Below are 20,178 nucleotides of genomic sequence, written 5' to 3'. Positions count from 1 at the left end.
TTGGGAGACAAAATTGTTTTAACATGTGTCAGAGAATTTTAGGGATATAGAATAAGGCCATATACAAAAATGCCATTGCTATGAGATGAAACAATTAATCTCTCTCAACCATATAATTTTCATTTTTGAATTTAAAGTTATCAACAAATTAAAAATGAGAAGGTTGGTGAAGTAATGTGCCATAATGAAATCAAACTTATTGGATACGATTTCATCTACTGGCATCAGTCAGATTCAATAAAGTTAAACTTCCAGGATAGTAAATGTAATATATTTTAAACCTAAATTTAAAATTTATTTTTTATTTTAATTTTTTATAATTTTTAAATTGAGACGTACTGCATGGTAACAGGCCATTTCGGCCCATGAGTCTGTGCTGCCCAATTAACCATATAACCATTTACGGAGCAGAAACAGGCCATGTTGGCCTTTCGAGTCCGCACCGGTTCACTGATTTTGTGCGCCCTCTTCAGGCATTGGTCCCGATAGATCTTCATTCAGTAATGATGGGCGAATTCAATGCAGGTGGAATCAGTCGTAGAAATGTTTGTGATGTTGACCTACAACCCCCAGTATGTTTCGAACGCTGGGAGGAAACTGGAGCCCCGAGGGAAAACCCATGCAGACAAGGGGAGAATGTACAAACTCCTTACAGATAGTGCAGGATTCGAACTCCGGTCCTGATTGTTGGTGCTGTAAAGCGTTGCACTAAATCTATGCCAATATGTAACAGTGAGAATATCCAGGAAGATCTAAATGCTGATGGGGTAAACAATTAAGAATTATAGAATAAGAAGAAAGAAAAGCAATGGGTTTTCAAGGATTGCAGAGGGATTTGGGCTGCTTAGAAAAGTGGGCTGAAAAATGGCAGATGGAATTTAATGCTGATAAGTGTGAGGTGCTTCATTTTGGTAAGAAGAATCAGAACAGGACATACGTGGTAAATGGGAGAGCATTGATGAATACAGAAGAGCAGAAAGATTTAGGAGTAATGGTACATCGTTCCCTGAAGGTAGAAACTCACGTGAATAGGGTGGTGAAGAAGGCTTTTAGTATGCTGGCCTTTATCAATCATTGCATGGAATATAGGAGTTGGGAGGTGATGTTGAAATTGTATAAGACGTTGGTGCGGCCTAATTTGGAGTTCTGTGTGCAGTTCTGGTCGCCTAATTATAGGAAGGATATAAACAGAGTGGAGAGAGTGCAGAGAAGGTTTACCAGAATGTTACCTGGGTTTAAGCATCTAGAGTATAGGGAGAGATTGGACAGATTAGGTCTTTATTCTTTGGAGCGTAGAAGGTTGAGAGGGGATTTGATAGAAGTATTTAAGATTATGAAAGGGATAGACAGAGTGGATGTGGATAGACTATTTCCGTTAAGAGGAGGAAAGATTAAAACAAGAGGACATGAGTTAAGAATTAAGGGGCAGAGGTTTAGAGGTAACATGAGGGGGAACTTCTTTACTCAGAGAGTGGTAGCCGTGTGGAATGAGCTTCCGGGAGAAATAGTGGCGGCGGAGTCAATTGTATTATTTAAGAAAAGGTTGGACAGGTATATGGATGAGAAGAAGATGGAGGGTTATGGGCATTGTGCAGGGAGGTGGGACGAGAGAGGGGTGTTTGGTTCGGTGCGGACTAGAAGGGCCTAATGGCCTGTTTCCGTGCTGTAATTGTTATGTTATGTTATAAATTTCATTTCCACCACACTTGGGTAATGTGGCACAATAGATTACGTATCCATTGAAGAATCTATCAACTTTTCTTACTATTGACATGTAATCATGAGCCAAGCAATGAGTATTTAAAACCTTTCAGATGTTTGTTGAAGTTTAGATGGTTTTGAAATTAATTTATTTTTAAGTGCATATTGCAGTATACGTGAAATTGAAACCACCAATACAGATAACAAGTACTGTCACTGACTTCACTGTTCATGTAAGATGCTAACAATAGGTTGCCTTTCAGCTGATGACACAGCTTTGGATCTTGCCTTTTGCTGAGGCAGTCCCCATAAATTCAAGTTCCTAAGTTCATTCCCTGACTTGCAAAACAATATTATTGATGACATTTCATGTTTGTGACAAAATGGGTCTGCAAAGTGATTAGGACTCAAAGAGATAATTCAGACTTTCACACATATTATTGCTATTCTACTTGCTGCTAAAATCTACTGTTATGCACAATTTAGTAGCCACTACAAAATATGCCAACCTGGATCAGCAGATACAAGTATAAATTGACAGCATTTTACCAAATGTATTTGCATTTTAATCTGACTGTTAATTTTTTTTTTGGGTAGATCACAGAGATCTACAATGAAGTTTGTTTGTATAAGAAGGAAAAAATATGAAGAGAAATGGTGTGTCAGGAAAACATTGGTAAATGGTGAGGCAGAGCTTTACATACACCTTGTCCAATATAGTGTGGCCTCTTCTGCATTGTTTAGACCAAGACACACATGAAATTTATGTGGCCTGCTCATTATTATAATTTCAGCAAGCCGGCATTAACTTTTTGAATGCCTCTCCACATCATCAATGTTTTGTGAATGGCTTTTAGTTCAGGCCATTGCATCCTTATGGGAAAAAGTTTGTTGTGACAGTTGTAGAAATCATTCCGGGATTATTTATAGAATTAAAGGAACATCATGATTAAGAATTGATATCCCCATTTTGTCAATAGAGCACAAGTGAAAAATTGTGGAAATGTCTTTCAATGGAATTGGCTCCCTCCAGATAAACAGTAGAACAATAGTGAAAAGAGACCTGTGTTAATGAATGGAATGCAACCCAACAACTTGAATTCAGTGTTGCGTCATATCGAGAAATCTTGCAAGCATTCCCAAGATCAGTAAATAGATTTTCAAATGCCTGACTACACCAAATATACCAAAACCCTCACTGTACCCTGCAGCTGACTCATAGTGAACTAGCATTTATATGCCCACTCTTATATATCAGACTTGCAGTAATCTGAATGTTACACTCACATTTTTTAATATTCATACCCAGCCAGCAATATATCCATAGCAGTGACATTAACTGAACACATTGCATGCCACACACTAACACATTTGCCTCTTTTGCAGTGGAAGCCCCTTCATCGGGGCAGTGTAGAGGGGAAACAGACAATATAAAAAGGCGAGAGAGTACGATGATGCAAAGTTTGGCTGGTGGTAAGTGGAACCACTATTTCTTTCCTTTCGTGAGAAAGCGGATCTGTGCACAATATTTCAGGTGTTGTCCATGAGCAACCCTATTTAACTTGTGTAACTCCACAATTGGAGTTACACAATTTAGATGTCTGTTTTATCAGAATATCATGAATTTTTGACATTATAGTTGTTAGGTTGTGCAACTTAATGAAAATTGTAGGTTTGAATTTTGCAATCAGTGGCAAATCAATGCTGTTTGCTGCTCTCCTTGGAAAAGGCTTCCCATAAACATCTGGTGAACTCTGATGTCTTAGAGTTTACATTTCTGAAGAAATTTGTTGTCAGACTTCAAATTTCGGGGATCCCTGGCATTCAACAATAGTGATTTCATCCAACAGGCACAGTAAACATCAATGAATTCTCAAAAGCAGAATACCATGTGGTCAGTATTTTAATCCCTTCTTGGTAATATTATAATGTGCACATAAAATTAAGGTTAATTTTGAAATATTAGAAATAAACAGAAATAAGAAAGTTAGTATTTTAAAATCTATTGTAATTTTCCAACAGTTAATGTGAGTGAATTACATGCAATTTTATTTTTCAAGCCGAAGAGATTGATATTAATTATGGTTTAGTAAACTATTAGCAACAGTATTCAAGAATCTTAAGATTTTCAGGAGATCTTGCAGTCATAAACTGCTGAATTTTGGACAATACGATGGATTCTTCTTGATTGCAGTGGATTTTCTCAGGATTCCTCTCTTCAGTCATGCTACATACAAAGGGATCGATAGAATAATTTCATAGTAACAGCAATAGTTTTGTTCATACAGTAAGTCCTTGAATAACATTGTTTTGTTCAACATTACTTGAAGAAGCATTTTCCAAGAAAGTATCAACAACATTAAATGAGGGCCTGCGTATTCTTATTATGACAAAATGTGAATTTTTCAAATATGATTTTCTCTTGATTAACCTTTCCAAAGAACATAGAAAGTAAACATTAATGTACTTTAATTTAAGATATGTTTTGGCAAGCTCTAGTTGTATTTTAAAAGAATATTTTACAAAAATATGTTGTTTTAATCCACATTTTATTTAATTGTTTATAGAGAGTAATTTTCAACATTGTCAACTTCAGCAAAACCAAGAGTTTCTACAGAGATGGAATGACTCCAGTTGTCAAATCCACCAACAGATCAAAATGGTAAAAAAAAAATCAAATAGCAACAAAAATGTTGGATTTCCTTTTGCAACTGGAATGTATTAAACATGGGTTTAAGATGCATGTTATTTTTTGTTCAAAAAATAAATGTGGAGATCTGTGATATTGCTATTAAAGGACAGATGGTGGAAAGGTGTAAAATGGGTACTATAACTGCCATCTTAACACTAAGTATAGCATTTGTCCAATGTGCGCAATTTCTAAAATTCTCAGAACCCAGTTTGTTAGCAGCCAGCATGGCAGTATAAAATAGATGTTAGATTTGTTGATATGTAATGTGGAGGTTTATCACTTGTTGAAAGATCTCTTGCTAAAATTGATGTTATTGTGTTTATGGAGAAGCCTGCAGGAGGATTTATAGTTTTCAAAGACCATTAGATATAATAGTGGAATTAGGCCATTCAGCCCATTGAGACTGCCTCACCATTCCATCATGATTGATTTATTATATTTTTCAATCCCATTCTCCTTGCCTTGATTTCCTTCCTAATCAAGAACTTATCCTGCTATCTTAAATATGTCCAATGATTTGGCCTCCATAGCCACGTATGGCAACAGATGTCACAGATATACCACCCTCTGGGTAAAGAAAGGGGTATGGAAGAAGTGATTACCTGATTAACTGTGTTCATATCATTGTGCAGCAGACTGCTTATGAGAATTATGAGTTGTTGTTCCTCTAGGTCTCGTTGACCCTCCATTTGCCAGGAAAGACCATTGGTTGGGTATGGGAATAGGAAGGAGAGTTAAAAGGGAAGTTAAAATGCCCCCCAAATTTATATTTGTCTCACTGATATAGTGGTTGTCACATTGGAAGTATTGAATGCATTAGATGAGGTTAGAGGAGGTGGATATGAATTGTTGCCTCAGGTGTAAGTGCTGTTTAGGAACCTGGATGTGGTGAAGAAGGAGGTGTAAGAGCAAATCTTGCACTTCTTGCAGTTGCAGGGGAAATTATCAGTAGTAATGGAGAGGTAGATGGAAGGGATGAATGGACAGGGCATCATAGAGAGAGCAATTCCTGTTGAAGGCACAAAGAAGTTGGAGGGATAAAAGTGTCTGGTTGTAGGGTATAGATCTGGTTTCTTCCACTGCACCCCTCCCCATTCTTTGGTTCTATCTGGTCTCCCTTTATGCCACCATTCTCATCTTCACTTCTTATCAGCTTTTGTCATATAATAACCCACTGAACACTGCATAAATCATTTTCCTCCATCTAACCCCTTTGTTATTCTTGGATCTCTCTTCCTTTGTCTGACATCTGCCTATCTATTGATTGTCCAATTTTGTTTCACCTCTTCCTGGTTCACCAATCAAACATGGGGTGCTTGCTGCCCCTCCAATTTTGTCCTCGCTCCTGGCTTCTCAACTACATTTTCCCATTCTTGATAAAGCGTTTTGGCACAAATCGTTGACATTTTTATTATCCCATGACCTGCTGATATCCTACAGTAGATTTTGTTTACTTTTACATAACTTTATTTATTTCCCCCATTATTATTTGGATGTTGCAAAGATTTGCACATAAATGCTGATGTTTGAACCAATGATTATATACTGGCTCATAAAGAGTTTCTGGCATGTTTCATTGTTACCTTGTCTGTTTCCACTTTTATTTTTAAAATTAATATTTTACAATAGAAAAGTTGAACAATACAATTATGAATTGTGTTACTCGGCCAAGAAGATAAAAAAGTTAAAAAATTATCATAAGTAAAAGTTCGAAAGCACAATCATGATAATAAATAGAAATTAACAAAGGAAATAAATTTCAACACCCCTTCCCCTAAACAAGGTTGAAGATTAACATTCATAATCAAAGTGGCAATCCTAGCGTGGGAATAAACAATGCCAAAATTCCATATTAACACTAAATCTTAAGGTTATGGTAGTAGTCCATGAACAAGTCCCATATCATTTGGAATTTAATATTTGAATCATTGATTGCATATCTAATTTTTTTCCAAATTTAAACAAGATATAATGTCCCTTAGCCGTTGTGCATGTATACATGGGATATTGTCTTTCTACTTAATCAACATTGCACATCTGGCCATCAACAAAGTAAAAAATAAAATTTGGTATTAAATTGAAGTTAGTAACACATTATCTTCTTGGAAAGTTCCAAAAAGAGCAATTAAAGGAATAGGTCCCAATTTTAGATTGAGAATTGTCAACATGTTTGAAATGCTTCTTTCCAAAATTTTTCTAAGCTGTCATATGTCCAGAACATATGAATTAAAGAAACATCATCTGTTTTACATTTATCACATCAGGGATTCATGTCTGAATAAAAATGAGACAATTTAATTTTAGACATATGGGTTCTGTGTACCACTTTGAATTGCAACAGAAAATGCCGAACACAATGGGGTGTAGTGTTAATCTGTTTAAAAAGAGTCCCAAATGGGGGGCGTGGCAAGATGGCATAGAGTCTGGACGTGTAATCTCGACCTCTCTGGCCAGACTTTTAAGTACCCATTTTTTAACCCTTTGTTTTCAAGTTTAAACTTTTTAAATTTTAGTTTAAAGTATTAAGGAACTATTATGGCCATTAATGGTAAAAAGATTAAACCTCAAGTGCAGAATAAGTTAAATTTTCGAAGTGCTGAAGATATGGGGCCTAGATGACTTGATACAGCTTCAGGTTTAATTTCTTCAGTGTCTAAACCACAAAGACTGCCTTTGGGAGCTGAAAAAAAAATGTCTACTACTCACCAACTGAAGGATGGCGCTGGAATTACCCATTCTCTGGAAGAAGGTGCGTGTTCCCAAGAAGTGGATCCCGATTCTGAAAGCTTTTCGATTTTAACGGAGGGAACACGCAGGAAGACGTCTCCATTGGTGGAAATGCATCTGGAAGCATTTCAACCTGAAGATATCACTTTCCTCCGTGATTTTGTGAAAAAACAACGAGCTGTAGGGGGAGACCAGCGGTGACCCCCTGAGGAAGTCGGGGTGCCTTCGCTGGGAGTCCAGACCCGCAATAAAACTTTTAAAATGCCTTTTGTTGAGCTGCAGCAGGAGCTGCAGTTACTTGGTTCTGCCACTATGTCAGAGAACGTAGGGCTGAGCTTTTCTGATTGACAGTGTAAGCAACTAAATGCAGTCATTCAGCCTTTAATGAATGAGATAGTTCAAATGATAAGTTCAGAATTGAATACAGTTAAAGCACATGTGGATGCATCTTATGAAGAATTTTAAAAATTTCAGACTGCTTTTTTGGACTGTAAACAACAAGTGGTTTCTAACACAGAAAAAGTGTTGAAGTTTGAAAAATCAGTCATAGAATTGGGAGAACGTGAGAAGGAGTTAGAGAGGAAAATAGACTACTTGGAGAATCAAAGTAGAAGGAATAATGTGAAAATCATTGGTTTGCCGGAAGGTATAGAAGGACAAGATCCTCTTCATTTTTTTAAAGACTGGATCCCACAAGTATTAGGGCAAGAATTTTTTTCTGGAGGCTTGGTACTGGAAAGAGCTCATAGAGCTTTAAGAAGAACACCTTTACCTGGTCAACCACCGAGACCGGTAATAATTCGATGTTTGAATTATTTGGACAGAGAAGCAATACTTTGACTCGCAGTGCAAAATGCGAGACAACAACAAACTCCATTATTGATTCAGAATAGTAGAGTTTTTTAAAATTCTGACTTGAGTCAAGAGGTCATTCAACGTCGACGTCGATTTAATCCAGTTAAAGAAGTTTTGTGGCGTAAAGGTTATAAGTCTACTTTTCGCTACCCGGCAGTGTTGAAGGTGTTTTATGGAGACCATCAATTTCAGTTTTTTGAGAATGATCGTGAAACAATGATTTTTGCTGATTCATTTCCAGATATAAGAGGACAAAGACATAGTCCACCATTGTCTCCTAAAGAAAAATCTGGTTGTTCTGGAAACGGAAGAAATGGCAGAAATGGAAAAACGGGAATAGAAAGAGTCAATTTTTCTAGGATTGCAAATAAGTAACCCCACTCCACCTGATCAAACACTTTCTTTTCATCTAATGAAAAAACACATTCAGGGACAGAAGTTTGGGGGGTGCGTCGTAAATATAAAATATTCAATAAACGACATGTATTAAAATGAAAATAGCAATTCTTAATGAAGCCAGTTTGATCTTCAGAAATAATTAATGGTAGCATATTCTCCAGTCTGTGGGTCAGCAATTTAGCCAAGCTCTTCATATCAGCATTCAGTAAAGAAATTGGCCTGTAAGAAGAAAACTCAAGTGGATCTTTCCCCCTTATCACTATAAGGGAAATGCAAGCTTCATTAAAAGATGATGAAAGATTGCTGTTTAAATGAGCCTGTAAGCACAGAGCTTAATTGGGGTTCAAGCAATTTAGAAAAATATTTTTAAAAATTCTACAGGATACCCATTAGGTCCTGGAGATTTACCTGGCTGCAATGAAGAAATAGCAAAAAGTATTTCCTTTTGTGAAATTGGCTCCTCCAGACTTGTACGATTATTCTGAGAAAGCATGGGAATATTTAAGTGGTACAAAAAAATGCATCATTAAATTATTATCATTATTAGATTCAAAAATATACAGTCTAGAATAAAATTCTACTAATATATCTCAGGTAACATAACTGTTATCCATCCAAATCTGAGTAATTTGTCTCTTAGCAGCAATTCCTTTCAATTGATTGGCTAAAAGCTTACCAGATTTTTCACCGTGAATGTAAATTGACCTTTATTCCTCAAAAGTTGCTGTTCAATGGGATAAGTAGAAAGAAGATCAAATTTAGTTTTAGGTTCAACTCTTTTATATAATTCAGGTCTTAAACTAATGCATATTGTTGATTAATTTGTTTAATCTGATTAATTAAATCCAATCTCTCTTTATTAGTCTTCTTTTTTATATGAGCAGTATAATAAATGCCTTATAATATGTTTTCAGAGTGTCCCAAACATCAAACTAGAAGTAAGAATTTGTATTAAAAAAAATTAATCTGTACCTCCATAAATTTCAAAAAATCATTATCTGAAAAAAGAATAAATTACAGAAGCAGATTTACTCAAAGTAGCAGATTTAAGGGATGAATAATCTAGGATAGGATCTAACCAACAAAGTCTCCACCCAACACCAGTGAGTAAAGACTCAAATCTGGTAGGGCTGAGAAAAAATCTTTTAAAGAATCCTGCATCCTCAATGTTGGGGGCGTATACATTAGCAAAAGCTACCATTTTACTATGTGGTTTACCTGTGACAATAATGTATTGACCATTTTTATCTGAAATACTGTGATGTACAAAAGGTATGTTCTGATTGGCTAAAATAGAGAATCCCCTAGCTTTAATTAAAAGAAGAATGAAAACATTCCCCTTTCCACTTTGACATAAGATGGGAATTATCACAGTTTTGGATAGGGGTATATTGTAAAAAGACAATCTCAACTTACGATGTTTGAAATGCGCAAATGCTCTCCTGCATTTAATAGGATTGTTTAAACCTTTGATGTTCCAAAAGATAACTTTTAAATATTAATCGGAGTTTTTAATTAATGTTATGAGAAGGATCAGGCACATTCCATCACCAGTCTCCAAGTGGCTACCTTGAATCCATGGAATAACATGGTTTACACAAAACTTGAAGTCATAACAACCTTGTAAATCCAACACTTTAAACCCAAACATCCACCCTCCCTCCCAAACACCCTAACTCCAAAAGATTCTGTATCAGAAAGCAACAGGCTCAAAAAATAAATTTTAAATCCCATACATTTCTGCTGAAGATTCAAAATATAGCTCCTTATTTTAAAAGAATAATTATTATTTTTCCATACAATGAAAAACTGTACAAAAGAATACAACCAAAGTAAAATTAAAAATTTACAATAAAGATACACAATGCATGTGCATGTGTGAAAAATTCATGTCTCCCTTTATCACAGTCAGCAATAAAGAAAAAATATACATGTTAACGTGCTAAATTTACAAACATTTCTAAACAATAAACATTCAAACTAGTACAAAAAGCAATTAAACCACTAATACAAGCACCTAACTTTTTATCTGGAATTCTGAAAACTGACAACCTCCAAAAACCAACACTTTTTTCAATAGCTGACATCTGCTCATCAAAGATGGAGTTTAGCGCCAAACATGACCCAACACAACCCTTGCTCAACTCCCGTGTATCCCATCATGTTTTGCGTCAGTAATAAGTGGCACTTCATGGCGCATACTATTGCTAATTAGTGCGATTATCACTTTATAAGAGCAACTTCCTGTCTGGTGTGCCATTGTTGATTAGTGTGATTGTTACTTTATAAGAGCCCTTCCCTGTCAAGTGTTATTGCCACCTGCCCTCCCTGTCAGCATTACCAGTCAGAAACCTCTGTGAAGCCTATGAACATGGCAAAGAGAGCTGCAGAGTCCCCTATGAGTAGCAGTGAGATGCAGGAAAGGAAGTGGCTTTCATTATTGATTGAGTAGAAGGTGGAGTTATTGTGAAAACCTGATAGTGGCGTATCTGTGCATTGTCTAATGGAAGATAATGGTGTGGGATTGACCACCATATATGACTTGAGGAAACAGAAAGAACAGTTGTTGAAGTTTTACAGTGAAAGTGGTAACCACAGATTGATGAATAAAAGGAAAACTTTGCATGGAGCAAAAAAACATAGATATTGAGTTAATGTGACAATGAAGAAGTGAATGCATGCCACTGACTGATTTGCTTGTAATGAAACAAGCTCGAAAATTCCATGAAGAACCAAACCTTGAGTAAGTGTGAATATTCTCATGGTTGGCTGCAAAAATTTATGAAGCTTCATGGTATAAACTATCTTAAAATCTGTGGTGAAAAAGCTGCAGATTTTGATGCAGATGATTTTGCCGAAATGATACATGTTCAAAACCTTAGCCTAGAGCAAGTTTACAATGCAGATGGCTCAGCTCTGTACTGGCATTACCTTCCTAGAAAGACATTAATAAACGCAGATGAAGAAGTTTTCAAAGACACTAAGGACAGGGTGCCTGTTCTTGGGTGTGCAAATGGTGCAGGCTCACATAGGTTAAGGTTAGCAGTGCTTGGAAGAAGCCAACATCCTCACTGCTTTAAAGCTGTAACAAGGTTAACTGCATTATTTTGCCAATAGGAAGGCATGGGTAATGCGAGAAAATTTTACTGATTGGATCAATAACCACTTCGTACCAGCTGCATGTTATATGGAAGCTGACCTGGAATAAAACTGCAACTAGACAATTGTTCTGCACTTTCCCTTTCTGAAGTTCTTGTGAGAAATAATGTGTTCGGCATTTACCTTCCCCCTAATGTTACATCATTAGTGCAGCCTTGTGACCAAGGAATTTTACGCTCAATGAAGAGCAACTAAAATAACTTTTTACTGAACTGTACACTCGATGCAGTCACAGAGGTGTATGCATTAAAGACTTCTTGAAAACTTTCACTCAAAAGGATGCACTTGTTAATGCATGGAGAAATATAACTGAAGCAACATTAAAACATGCTTCTCATAGACTTTGGTTGTCAACAATGTTTGATGAAAATGACCCTACAGGTGAAGACTTTGAAGATTTTTGAGTCATTAACAAGAGGAGGATGATCACTAACCTGATTGTTGATGTTAAAAGTGTTGTCACAGAAAATCGTTAGCGATAGCTGACATTGAAGAAGTGTTGAACATTGACAATGATACACTGATTGTCCATTCCTTGAGTGATGGGGAAATTGCTGAAACGATGTTACATACCGATAAGCATGAAGAGAGTAGTGATGAGGACACAAACATTGTACGCTCAGGTGAAAAAATGGGAATTGTTGATATGGTTAAAATATGTGATCAGCTGGGATGGAACAACATTCATTTATCAGTGAGCATGAGATTATGGCTGTTTACTCAAGTAAAGAAAGACTGCTTAGACAGAAACTTCTTTTAATTAAGCAGATGACACTGGATAAGTCTAAAAAGAGTTCATTCTGTCTCAATGTTTGAGCTGTAATGTGCGTTTACTGCATTTGCACTGTTTGAGATGTCTGTGATGTCTGTGCCAGTTTTATTTTGATGTTTTATTTTAAATTTAAAAAATGCTAGTATTATAGTCTTTATTTATCTAAATTCAGTGAACACCCCACACCCCCTGTTTTGTGTGATTTTGAAACATCGCATTTGCTTAAAGGGACCACCATTTTAAAATGATTCCAAAATTCGGAAGATTCTGAACAACATCAAGTGTCAGGTTAGGCACCTGTAGTATAAAAAACAGAAATTCTAGAGACTAACACACATTATGAGGGGGCTCCCTTACTTACTTAAGCCCAATCATTCAAGTTTACTTTTCACATTTTTCCTTATTCTATCCCCTCTCATTATTTCTTTCACTGAACCTGACACATCATTATACCTACCTGTTTTCTGCAAACTGCCCTAACAGGTCCCACTTTTTACATGTTCTTCACTCAACCCATCCTGAAGTTACTTGCTCTATCTGGTATCCAAAGCAAGATGGTAAGAGACCAGAAGTCTGTCAATCTTGGTTATTTCTTTTTCTCCTTTTCTTAATAGGCATATTTACCTTTGAGATTCAATTTGGTTTATTTTTAAAATTATAAAACCGATTGGAACATGTCAGGGGCGATAGATGTTAGAATTAGAATATTCCCCTTTTCCAAATATTATGTAATTAATTGCAAAATAACTTGATTGTTCTTAACTCTGATAATTCAATTAATTAAAATCAAGGTAGTGAATACTTAACCAGCGACATTAAGATCAAGGGACAAGAAAGCTAATTATCTTCTCTGCTGTGATTTTTTTTAATCATTAAAAGATTCTTTGCCAATGACATTATCTGAATCACTTTCTTGCATTACCTATTTCAGTTTTAAGTGGTGATCAGAAATCAGGAAATGTCCAGAGGAGAGGTCAGGCTAAATCTACAAAGTATATTGTATGACCTGTACAAGTGCTGTCATGCTATCCTCGCTTCCTACTAATAGTTTTTTTTAAAATTGTAACCCAATACTCTATAATGATGCTCTTGTTCTTCTACTGTATTAATGTCAGTTGACTTGCCTATATGCCTATCTGTATTAGTCCCATCTTCCAGTACTTAGCCCCTAGCCTTCAATCCCTAGATAATCCAAGTGCTCTTCTAGATATGTCTTAAATGCTGTTGATTCTCTAAACCTCTTACCCTAAATACATGTCCTCCATTCATCTCTGATAAGTGGAAATATTCTTACAGTTTATACTATCTCTGTCATAATTTTATATCCCTTAATCATGTTTCCTCTTAATTTCCTCAACTCAGGGAAAAAAGACCTAGTCACTGCTCATAATGAAAACCTTCTAAGCCAGGCAACATTCTGGTAAATCTCCTTTCCATCTTCTCCAGCATTACCTCATCTTTCCTGTCGTGCGCTGATCAGAACTACATGTAATACTCTAGATGGTGCCTGATCAATATTTTCTACAGTTAAAACATAACCTTCAGTTCTTGTATTTAATGCCCCAACTCAAGAAGGACAGCATCCCACATGGTTTCTTAATCATATTATTTATCTGGGCTGTCACTTTGAATAATTGTTAGACTTGCACAGCAAGGTACCTCTGTTCCACAATACTTCCGAATGGGAGAGGAGACACCTGATGGAGTATTGGCCGGTCGAGTAGAACCAGCCCTCTCCAGAGAAAAGGGGAAAAAAGAGCCCTACAAACACAAAACAGAAGAAAAAGAGGATAAATTATCAAGGAAGAGCCAGGAGATGGTGCTGAAAAGAGAGAAAACCAGAATGACAGAGAAAGAAGAAGAAAGAAAATCCCCAGGAAAGAAAGAAGACGGCCTTACCCTCACACGGGAACAGGGAGCCACTGTGAAGAGGATCGTCTGCCCCCCAAACCTGGTAGGTGTCCGGAGGTGCGACAACCTCCCGACCGGCAAACTTCAAAATTTGCTCTCAGATCCAGACAAAGACGTGCATACAAAAGAAGACACCGATGGAGGAACGCCCAGCTATGGGAGCCCAGCTAGGAGAGGAACAGGAGAGGGGCGAACAACGACATGAGGAGTGGGAAGGGGGTGACCGGCAGCAGGGCATCCAGCAACGGGATGTCATGCAGTAGGGGGCCCGACAATGGGACAGGAGTGGCTCACCTGAAAGAGCTGAAGAGGAAACAGTAAGGAAAGAGAGGGAGAAGACACAGAAAAAGAAAAGGAAGAAGACCAAGGTCTACACAGGAAAGAAAAAGGTAAAGGAGATAGACAGACTATAGATAAAGACTTTTTTGAAGACCATATGAGGTCATTAAAAGAAATGTTAACACTTGAATTTAATACAATTAAAAGGAAAATGAAAAAAGCAGAAGATAAAATGCAAAGTGTAGAGTTGGCCATTGCAGAAATAGGGAAAAGAGTAGAAAATGTGGAAGAATGATAAGCAGCTATAGAAATAGAAATAAATGAACTAAGAGGAAAATTGGAAGAGAGAGAGAGAATTCAAGGAGACACAAGATTTGTTATCCCAGAAAATTGACATGTTGGAAAACTACAGTGGGCACAATAATATAAAAATAGTGGGCCTGAAAGAAGGCGAAGAAGGGACAGACATGAAGGAATTTATAAAAAGATGGATCCCGAAGTTATTGGGAGTGACAGATCTACAAGAAGAAATAAAAATAGAAAGAGCACTCAGAGCACTGGTACCGAAGCCGCAACCACATCAAAAGCCGAGATCCATTTTAATAAAACTTTTAAGATACACAAGAGAGAACATATTGGAGCGGGCAAAGAAAAAAGTAAGAGGAAACAAACAGCCGTTGGAATATAAGGGACAAAATTTTTTTTTTTAACCCAGAAACCAGTTTTGAACTTTAAAAGAAGAGGAAGGAATTTAATATGGCATTGTGGAAGAACTTTGTGCTGTGACATCCAGAATAGACTGTTCTCAGTCCAAGGAAGCTCAAGGATTCGCAGAACATTTGCAGGACGGGAAACAAGAAGAGGAAGAGTAATAAGAAAAACGACTGACAAGAAAATGTATAAAAATAAGTAATAATTTAAAAAAGAGACAAGGTAAATTTAGAGGTTTAAAGATGAAAAAGAGAAGGGAAAAGGAGGAAAAAAAGAGCTTTGTAATATGTATATGTATAGAAAATGAATAGTGTATAACTTGGGGGGGCTGGGGAGGGGGGAAAACCATCACTGCAAAATCGGTAGACGCTTGTGAGTATTATCGCAAACCAAATGGAAAGGGGAATTGTGGTTGCCCGGCAAGGGACTAGGGGCAACCCAAAGTAGGGGGGGAGGAGTTTAATGTTATTTTGGTTAAAAGTATACTTTGTGTTATTTGTTGTGGGGATTTTTGGGGTATTTAGAAAAATAAGGAAAACTTTAAAAAAAATGAAAGAAAGGAGATGGGGAACCAAGGAGGTGAAAAATAAGTGAAAACAAAGGTATAAGATGGCTATGTTGAATTATATGACCATAAACATTAATGGAATACATAACCAAATTAAAGGGACACTACTCAAAAAGGAAAAAAATGGATATAGCATTTGTACAGGAAATGCATCTAACCAATGCGGAACTTAGTAAATTGAAGAGAGATTGGGTAGGGCACGTAGCAGCAGGATCATACAGTTCAAAAACTGGGGGTGTAGCCATACTAGTTAATAAAAATGTACCAATCAAGATAAAGGAGGAAATAGCAGACCCAGCGGGAAGGTATGTAATGATAGTGTCAGATATACTCAGAATTTTGGAATTTGCTCAATATTTACGCGCCTAATGAAGAAGATCAAGTGTTTATGCAAGATATGGCAGAGAATACCATACTGAACATCTCCATACATTCCAAATACAGACTCCACATTTTAATAAAAATATAATTATTATTTTGCAAATTATAAGTTATCTTTTCCAAATAAAGACATGATTGTATTTCATTATGCCATCTTTGTATACTCAATTCAACACCATTTTTCCATGTAATAGCTCTACATTTTCTAGCTACTGCCAACCCTAAACATATAAATGCAATATGAGATTTATCCAATCACAAGCCTGTTGTTAATATATTCATATAACCCATTAAGCATTGACCCACGGGTCAAGCTGTAGATCTATCTTAAATAAATCTCACAAATCTTAATTTTTTTTCCCAAAAGGGTCTGACTTTTGTACATTTCCATACTGAATATAAGAAGGTACCTGTCTGTTCTCCACATCGAAAACAGATCTGAATGCATATTTTTTTCAAATTTTCAGGAGTTAAATACAACTGATGTAAAAAATTATAATTAACCAAACTATATTGTACATTAATTAGCTTCATAACACTATCAACACACATGTTTGACCACTCCTTCAAAGATATAGGAATAGATAGATCCTTCTCCCATTTATCTTTCATTTTATTTATAGCAACCTTCGTCATCTTTTCCTGTAGTAACATATAGAAACAAATCCCTTCTTACCTTTATCAGCAATTAATTTCTCAAATTTTGTTTGATCAAGCAATACTAACTCGCATCCAAAATCTTTTGACAATTAATCTCATACTTGATAAGAAGCAAATAAAGTATTCAGTGATATGCTGAATTTCTCTCTAAATCTATTAAAAGAAAGAAATATACCTGCTTCAAAACAATCCTCCACTAATATCACACCTTTTGATTTCCAGCCTTTTAAATAAGGATTATTCAAAGAAAATGGAATTATTTGGTTCTGATATAATGGTGTCTTAGCTGAAATTTTACCTTTAGTTCCTATAATTTGGTTCCTCTTATATAATACACCCATCGAATGTCTCAGTACTGGCAGTTTATACTGTTGTAAAAGAAAAGGATTCCATTTATATATAAAATGATGTATTTTCTTTCAAAAATCTGATCCAACTCCACCTTTGCCCATACCAGAGGTTGATCAATATCAAACAACCTATTAATAAACTTTAATTGCGCCGCTTCATAATAATTCTGAAAATGTGGTAATTGAAGACCATCTAAATCATACCTCCATGTCAACTTCTGCATAGAAACTCTTGACAGCTTACCTTTCCATTAAAACAAACAAACTTCTTTATTTAATTCCTTAAAAAAAAATTTCGGTATAGCTCTCGGAATAGACTGGAATAAGTACTGAATGTGGGGGTATATATTCATTTTAATATAATGTATTCATCCAATCAAAGTTAGTGGTAACTCTTTCCATCTATTTAAATCAAGTTTAATCTTATTTAATAGAGGTATATAGTTTAAACTATATAAATTTTGATATTCTTTGTCCACTATTACTCCTAAATACTTAATTTTATTAGATCATTTGATCTTCATAAGCTGTTTACAATCTGAATAATCTTCATCTGATATTGATAATATCTCCCTTTTATCCCAATTGACTTTATAACCCGAAATTATACCAAATAGTTTCAGCAAGTTTTCCCTGTTCCGGCATTCAATAAGATCAAGGTTGATCTGATCATTGACTCAACTCTCCCTACCTGCCTTTTCCCCATATCCATTAATTTCTTTTTTATGTAAAAATCTATCTAACTTAACTTTTCATTATCATTAATGTATATTAGAAACACTGAGGATCAGTGCACAGGTCCAAATGGTACAGCACTGTTCACTGAATTCCATTCATAAATATAACCATCTTTCGTCTGATTGCCAAGCCAATTTGGGTCCAATTTGCAAATGTGCCCTGGGTTAATTGGCACTAAACATTTGGGTGTATAGTACCTTCATCTCCACCAAAAGATATACTTCAGCATCAGCTTCTCAAGGGGATTTAAATGCTGGGCTTGACGATGACATCTGATTCTCATAAATTAGTTACAAGATATCCTCCTGCAAAAATTTATGGGTTTGTTATCAGGAACTTGCCATATTTCTCAGTGGTATATTTCTCAGTTTGCATTTTGAGGTCCTGTAAATTTCGTTGTGAATGTTGTTAAAATTCAGTGGTATCCAATGGTGTAGTATGAGCCTACTCATCCATAGCCGATTTAGTATGTGACAGTCTAAAGATTTTACCAAACTAAATTAAACCAAAGATATAGGGATTGAGTTTCTTCAATTATATTTTCTCATGAGTTGAATCTGTGGTGACACAAAAAATCAAAAAATAATAATTTGGCCTCTTTTTCACTGGATGAAATAGAATAATCAAAGCATAACAATGGAGTATGTTACAGAAAAGCAATGAATAATACTTTCACATAATGTCTGTAAAATAATTTTTAATTCTGCATTTAGTAATTTTTTAATTTTTATGATAATTCAGTTTATAGCAGTTTTGAATTTTATTATAGTTCAGAATCTTTTAATTTTATGTCAGTCAGTCAGTGCTTGACTAATTTTTGTACAAGAAAATGCAATTTTCCATTTAATAAGTTACTGGGTAATTGGTGTATTAATTCTACCTCATTGATTTGATTGGTTTCTTTGTGTGCAACTACAGTAGCTTCTGACTAATTAACCTGCAAAAGGCCATTCCAATTTATAACTTTTCCACTTCATCAAGCTAAAAATGTTTTGCAATATATTATTCATACAGAAAATATTCTAATTAGCTTAGTATACTAAGTGGGCTGACCTTAACTCCTAGAGGGCAAGAGAAAACATGACTTTAAAAAAAAAATGTACAGAGAGGTGTAGAGTGGAAAAACTTTGTGATGGGATCTTTAGATAATGAGTTAAAACTGCAATAGTAAAAGGAGAAAGATGCATAAAAATTCTACAGGATCACAAATGACCTGACGTGGAAAACAGACATTTCACAAATTCTCCCATAACTTTTTAAAGCATTTTCGATCTGCTAATAAGAATAATAAAATGTTTCATGACGTTCATCATTCACTGGATACAGTGTATATTTCATGAGTTTAATTATGGAAAGTGCTTGGACGATTATGAACGCATGATAACAAATGTAAGTGGAGCAACATGATATGGGTACTTCAACATTAATCCTGCCAAATAAAGTATCTTATACTTGGTATTATTTAGTGAATTCCCTTGGCATGGTCTTCATGGCCAATTTGTAAATGTGATGCCCTTAATTAGATATAGGACTCCAGATGAGATCTAGGCAAAGATTTAAGATATGTTTTCCATATCTTTGATTATCACCCTTAACAACTTGTCCTGACAATTGAAAACAATGTGTGAACTCTTGGCTGATTCTAAATCCCATTCAAATTTATAATGTTTCATCTCTTTTGCATCTTCCAATGTTTCTTTACAAACATCACTTTCCATACTGCTTCCATTTTGCACTTCCAATAATTCAAGAACTTTAATCTGGACTTGTAGCGGCCCGTGGTGACACAGAAGACGCTGTTTGAACATGGCAATTGAGTGGGCTGCACAGGGCATCAACGCCCTGTTCCCATAGGCCACTGCAAAATGGGAATTACTGACGGCGGGTCATGAGGACACCAATCAGAGCCTGAAAGAATATGGGTCATGCTCATTAGTCAAATGGCAGCCAGGTCAGCCTGATTATATAAGAGTGCAGCCAGTTCATTAAATAAGTGTCATCTGCACTCCTAGCTGTGTGTGTCTCATTTCTGAGCTATAACCTCGAGCTATGGCACGGTGGTAATGGCGACTGGCCAAAAGGCATTTTTGGACCCAACACTGGATATCGAAATGGAAGACCAACCTTCAATCAATGCGGTCTTCCTGAAGCTGCTGAGCTTCTGGACATCGCAGCCATGAGTGTGGTTCCAGCAAGCCGAGGCACAGTTCGCCATTCGCTGGATCTCTGCTGATGACACATGCTACTACAATGTAGTAAGCGCCCTCGACTAGGA

The 20,178-nt window shown here is 36.0% G+C and overlaps 1 protein-coding gene and 1 long non-coding RNA gene across 8 annotated transcripts in view; both read left to right on the top strand.

Annotated features, from left to right (window-relative positions):
• LOC138763815 (uncharacterized) overlaps positions 1–2,317 on the top strand; it is a 44,902-nt gene extending 42,585 nt beyond the window's left edge. Inside the window, exon 3 of the long non-coding RNA XR_011357834.1 lies at positions 2,299–2,317. This is a non-coding gene — a long non-coding RNA (uncharacterized lncRNA). The remainder of the gene's footprint in view (positions 1–2,298) is intronic.
• Positions 1–20,178, top strand: part of agbl4 (AGBL carboxypeptidase 4) — a 294,365-nt gene that overhangs the window by 53,994 nt on the left and 220,193 nt on the right. For 6 of the 7 annotated variants that reach the window (XR_011357829.1, XR_011357830.1, XM_069938586.1 and 3 more), the window contains exons 3-4: positions 3,088–3,174; positions 4,269–4,363. Coding sequence is in view for 4 of the 7 variants with exons in the window: in XM_069938586.1 (XP_069794687.1) it covers positions 3,088–3,174; positions 4,269–4,363 (182 nt within the window). In the remaining 3 variants the exon portion in view is untranslated. The remainder of the gene's footprint in view (positions 1–3,087; positions 3,175–4,268; positions 4,364–20,178) is intronic. The other variant, XR_011357831.1, reaches the window with a different exon arrangement.

Source organism: Narcine bancroftii, chromosome 5, assembly GCF_036971445.1.
Source record: "Narcine bancroftii isolate sNarBan1 chromosome 5, sNarBan1.hap1, whole genome shotgun sequence".
NCBI lineage: Eukaryota > Metazoa > Chordata > Chondrichthyes > Torpediniformes > Narcinidae > Narcine > Narcine bancroftii.
The sequence above is the reverse complement of the archived record's forward strand: the minus strand, read 5'-3'. Positions and strand labels throughout refer to the sequence as shown.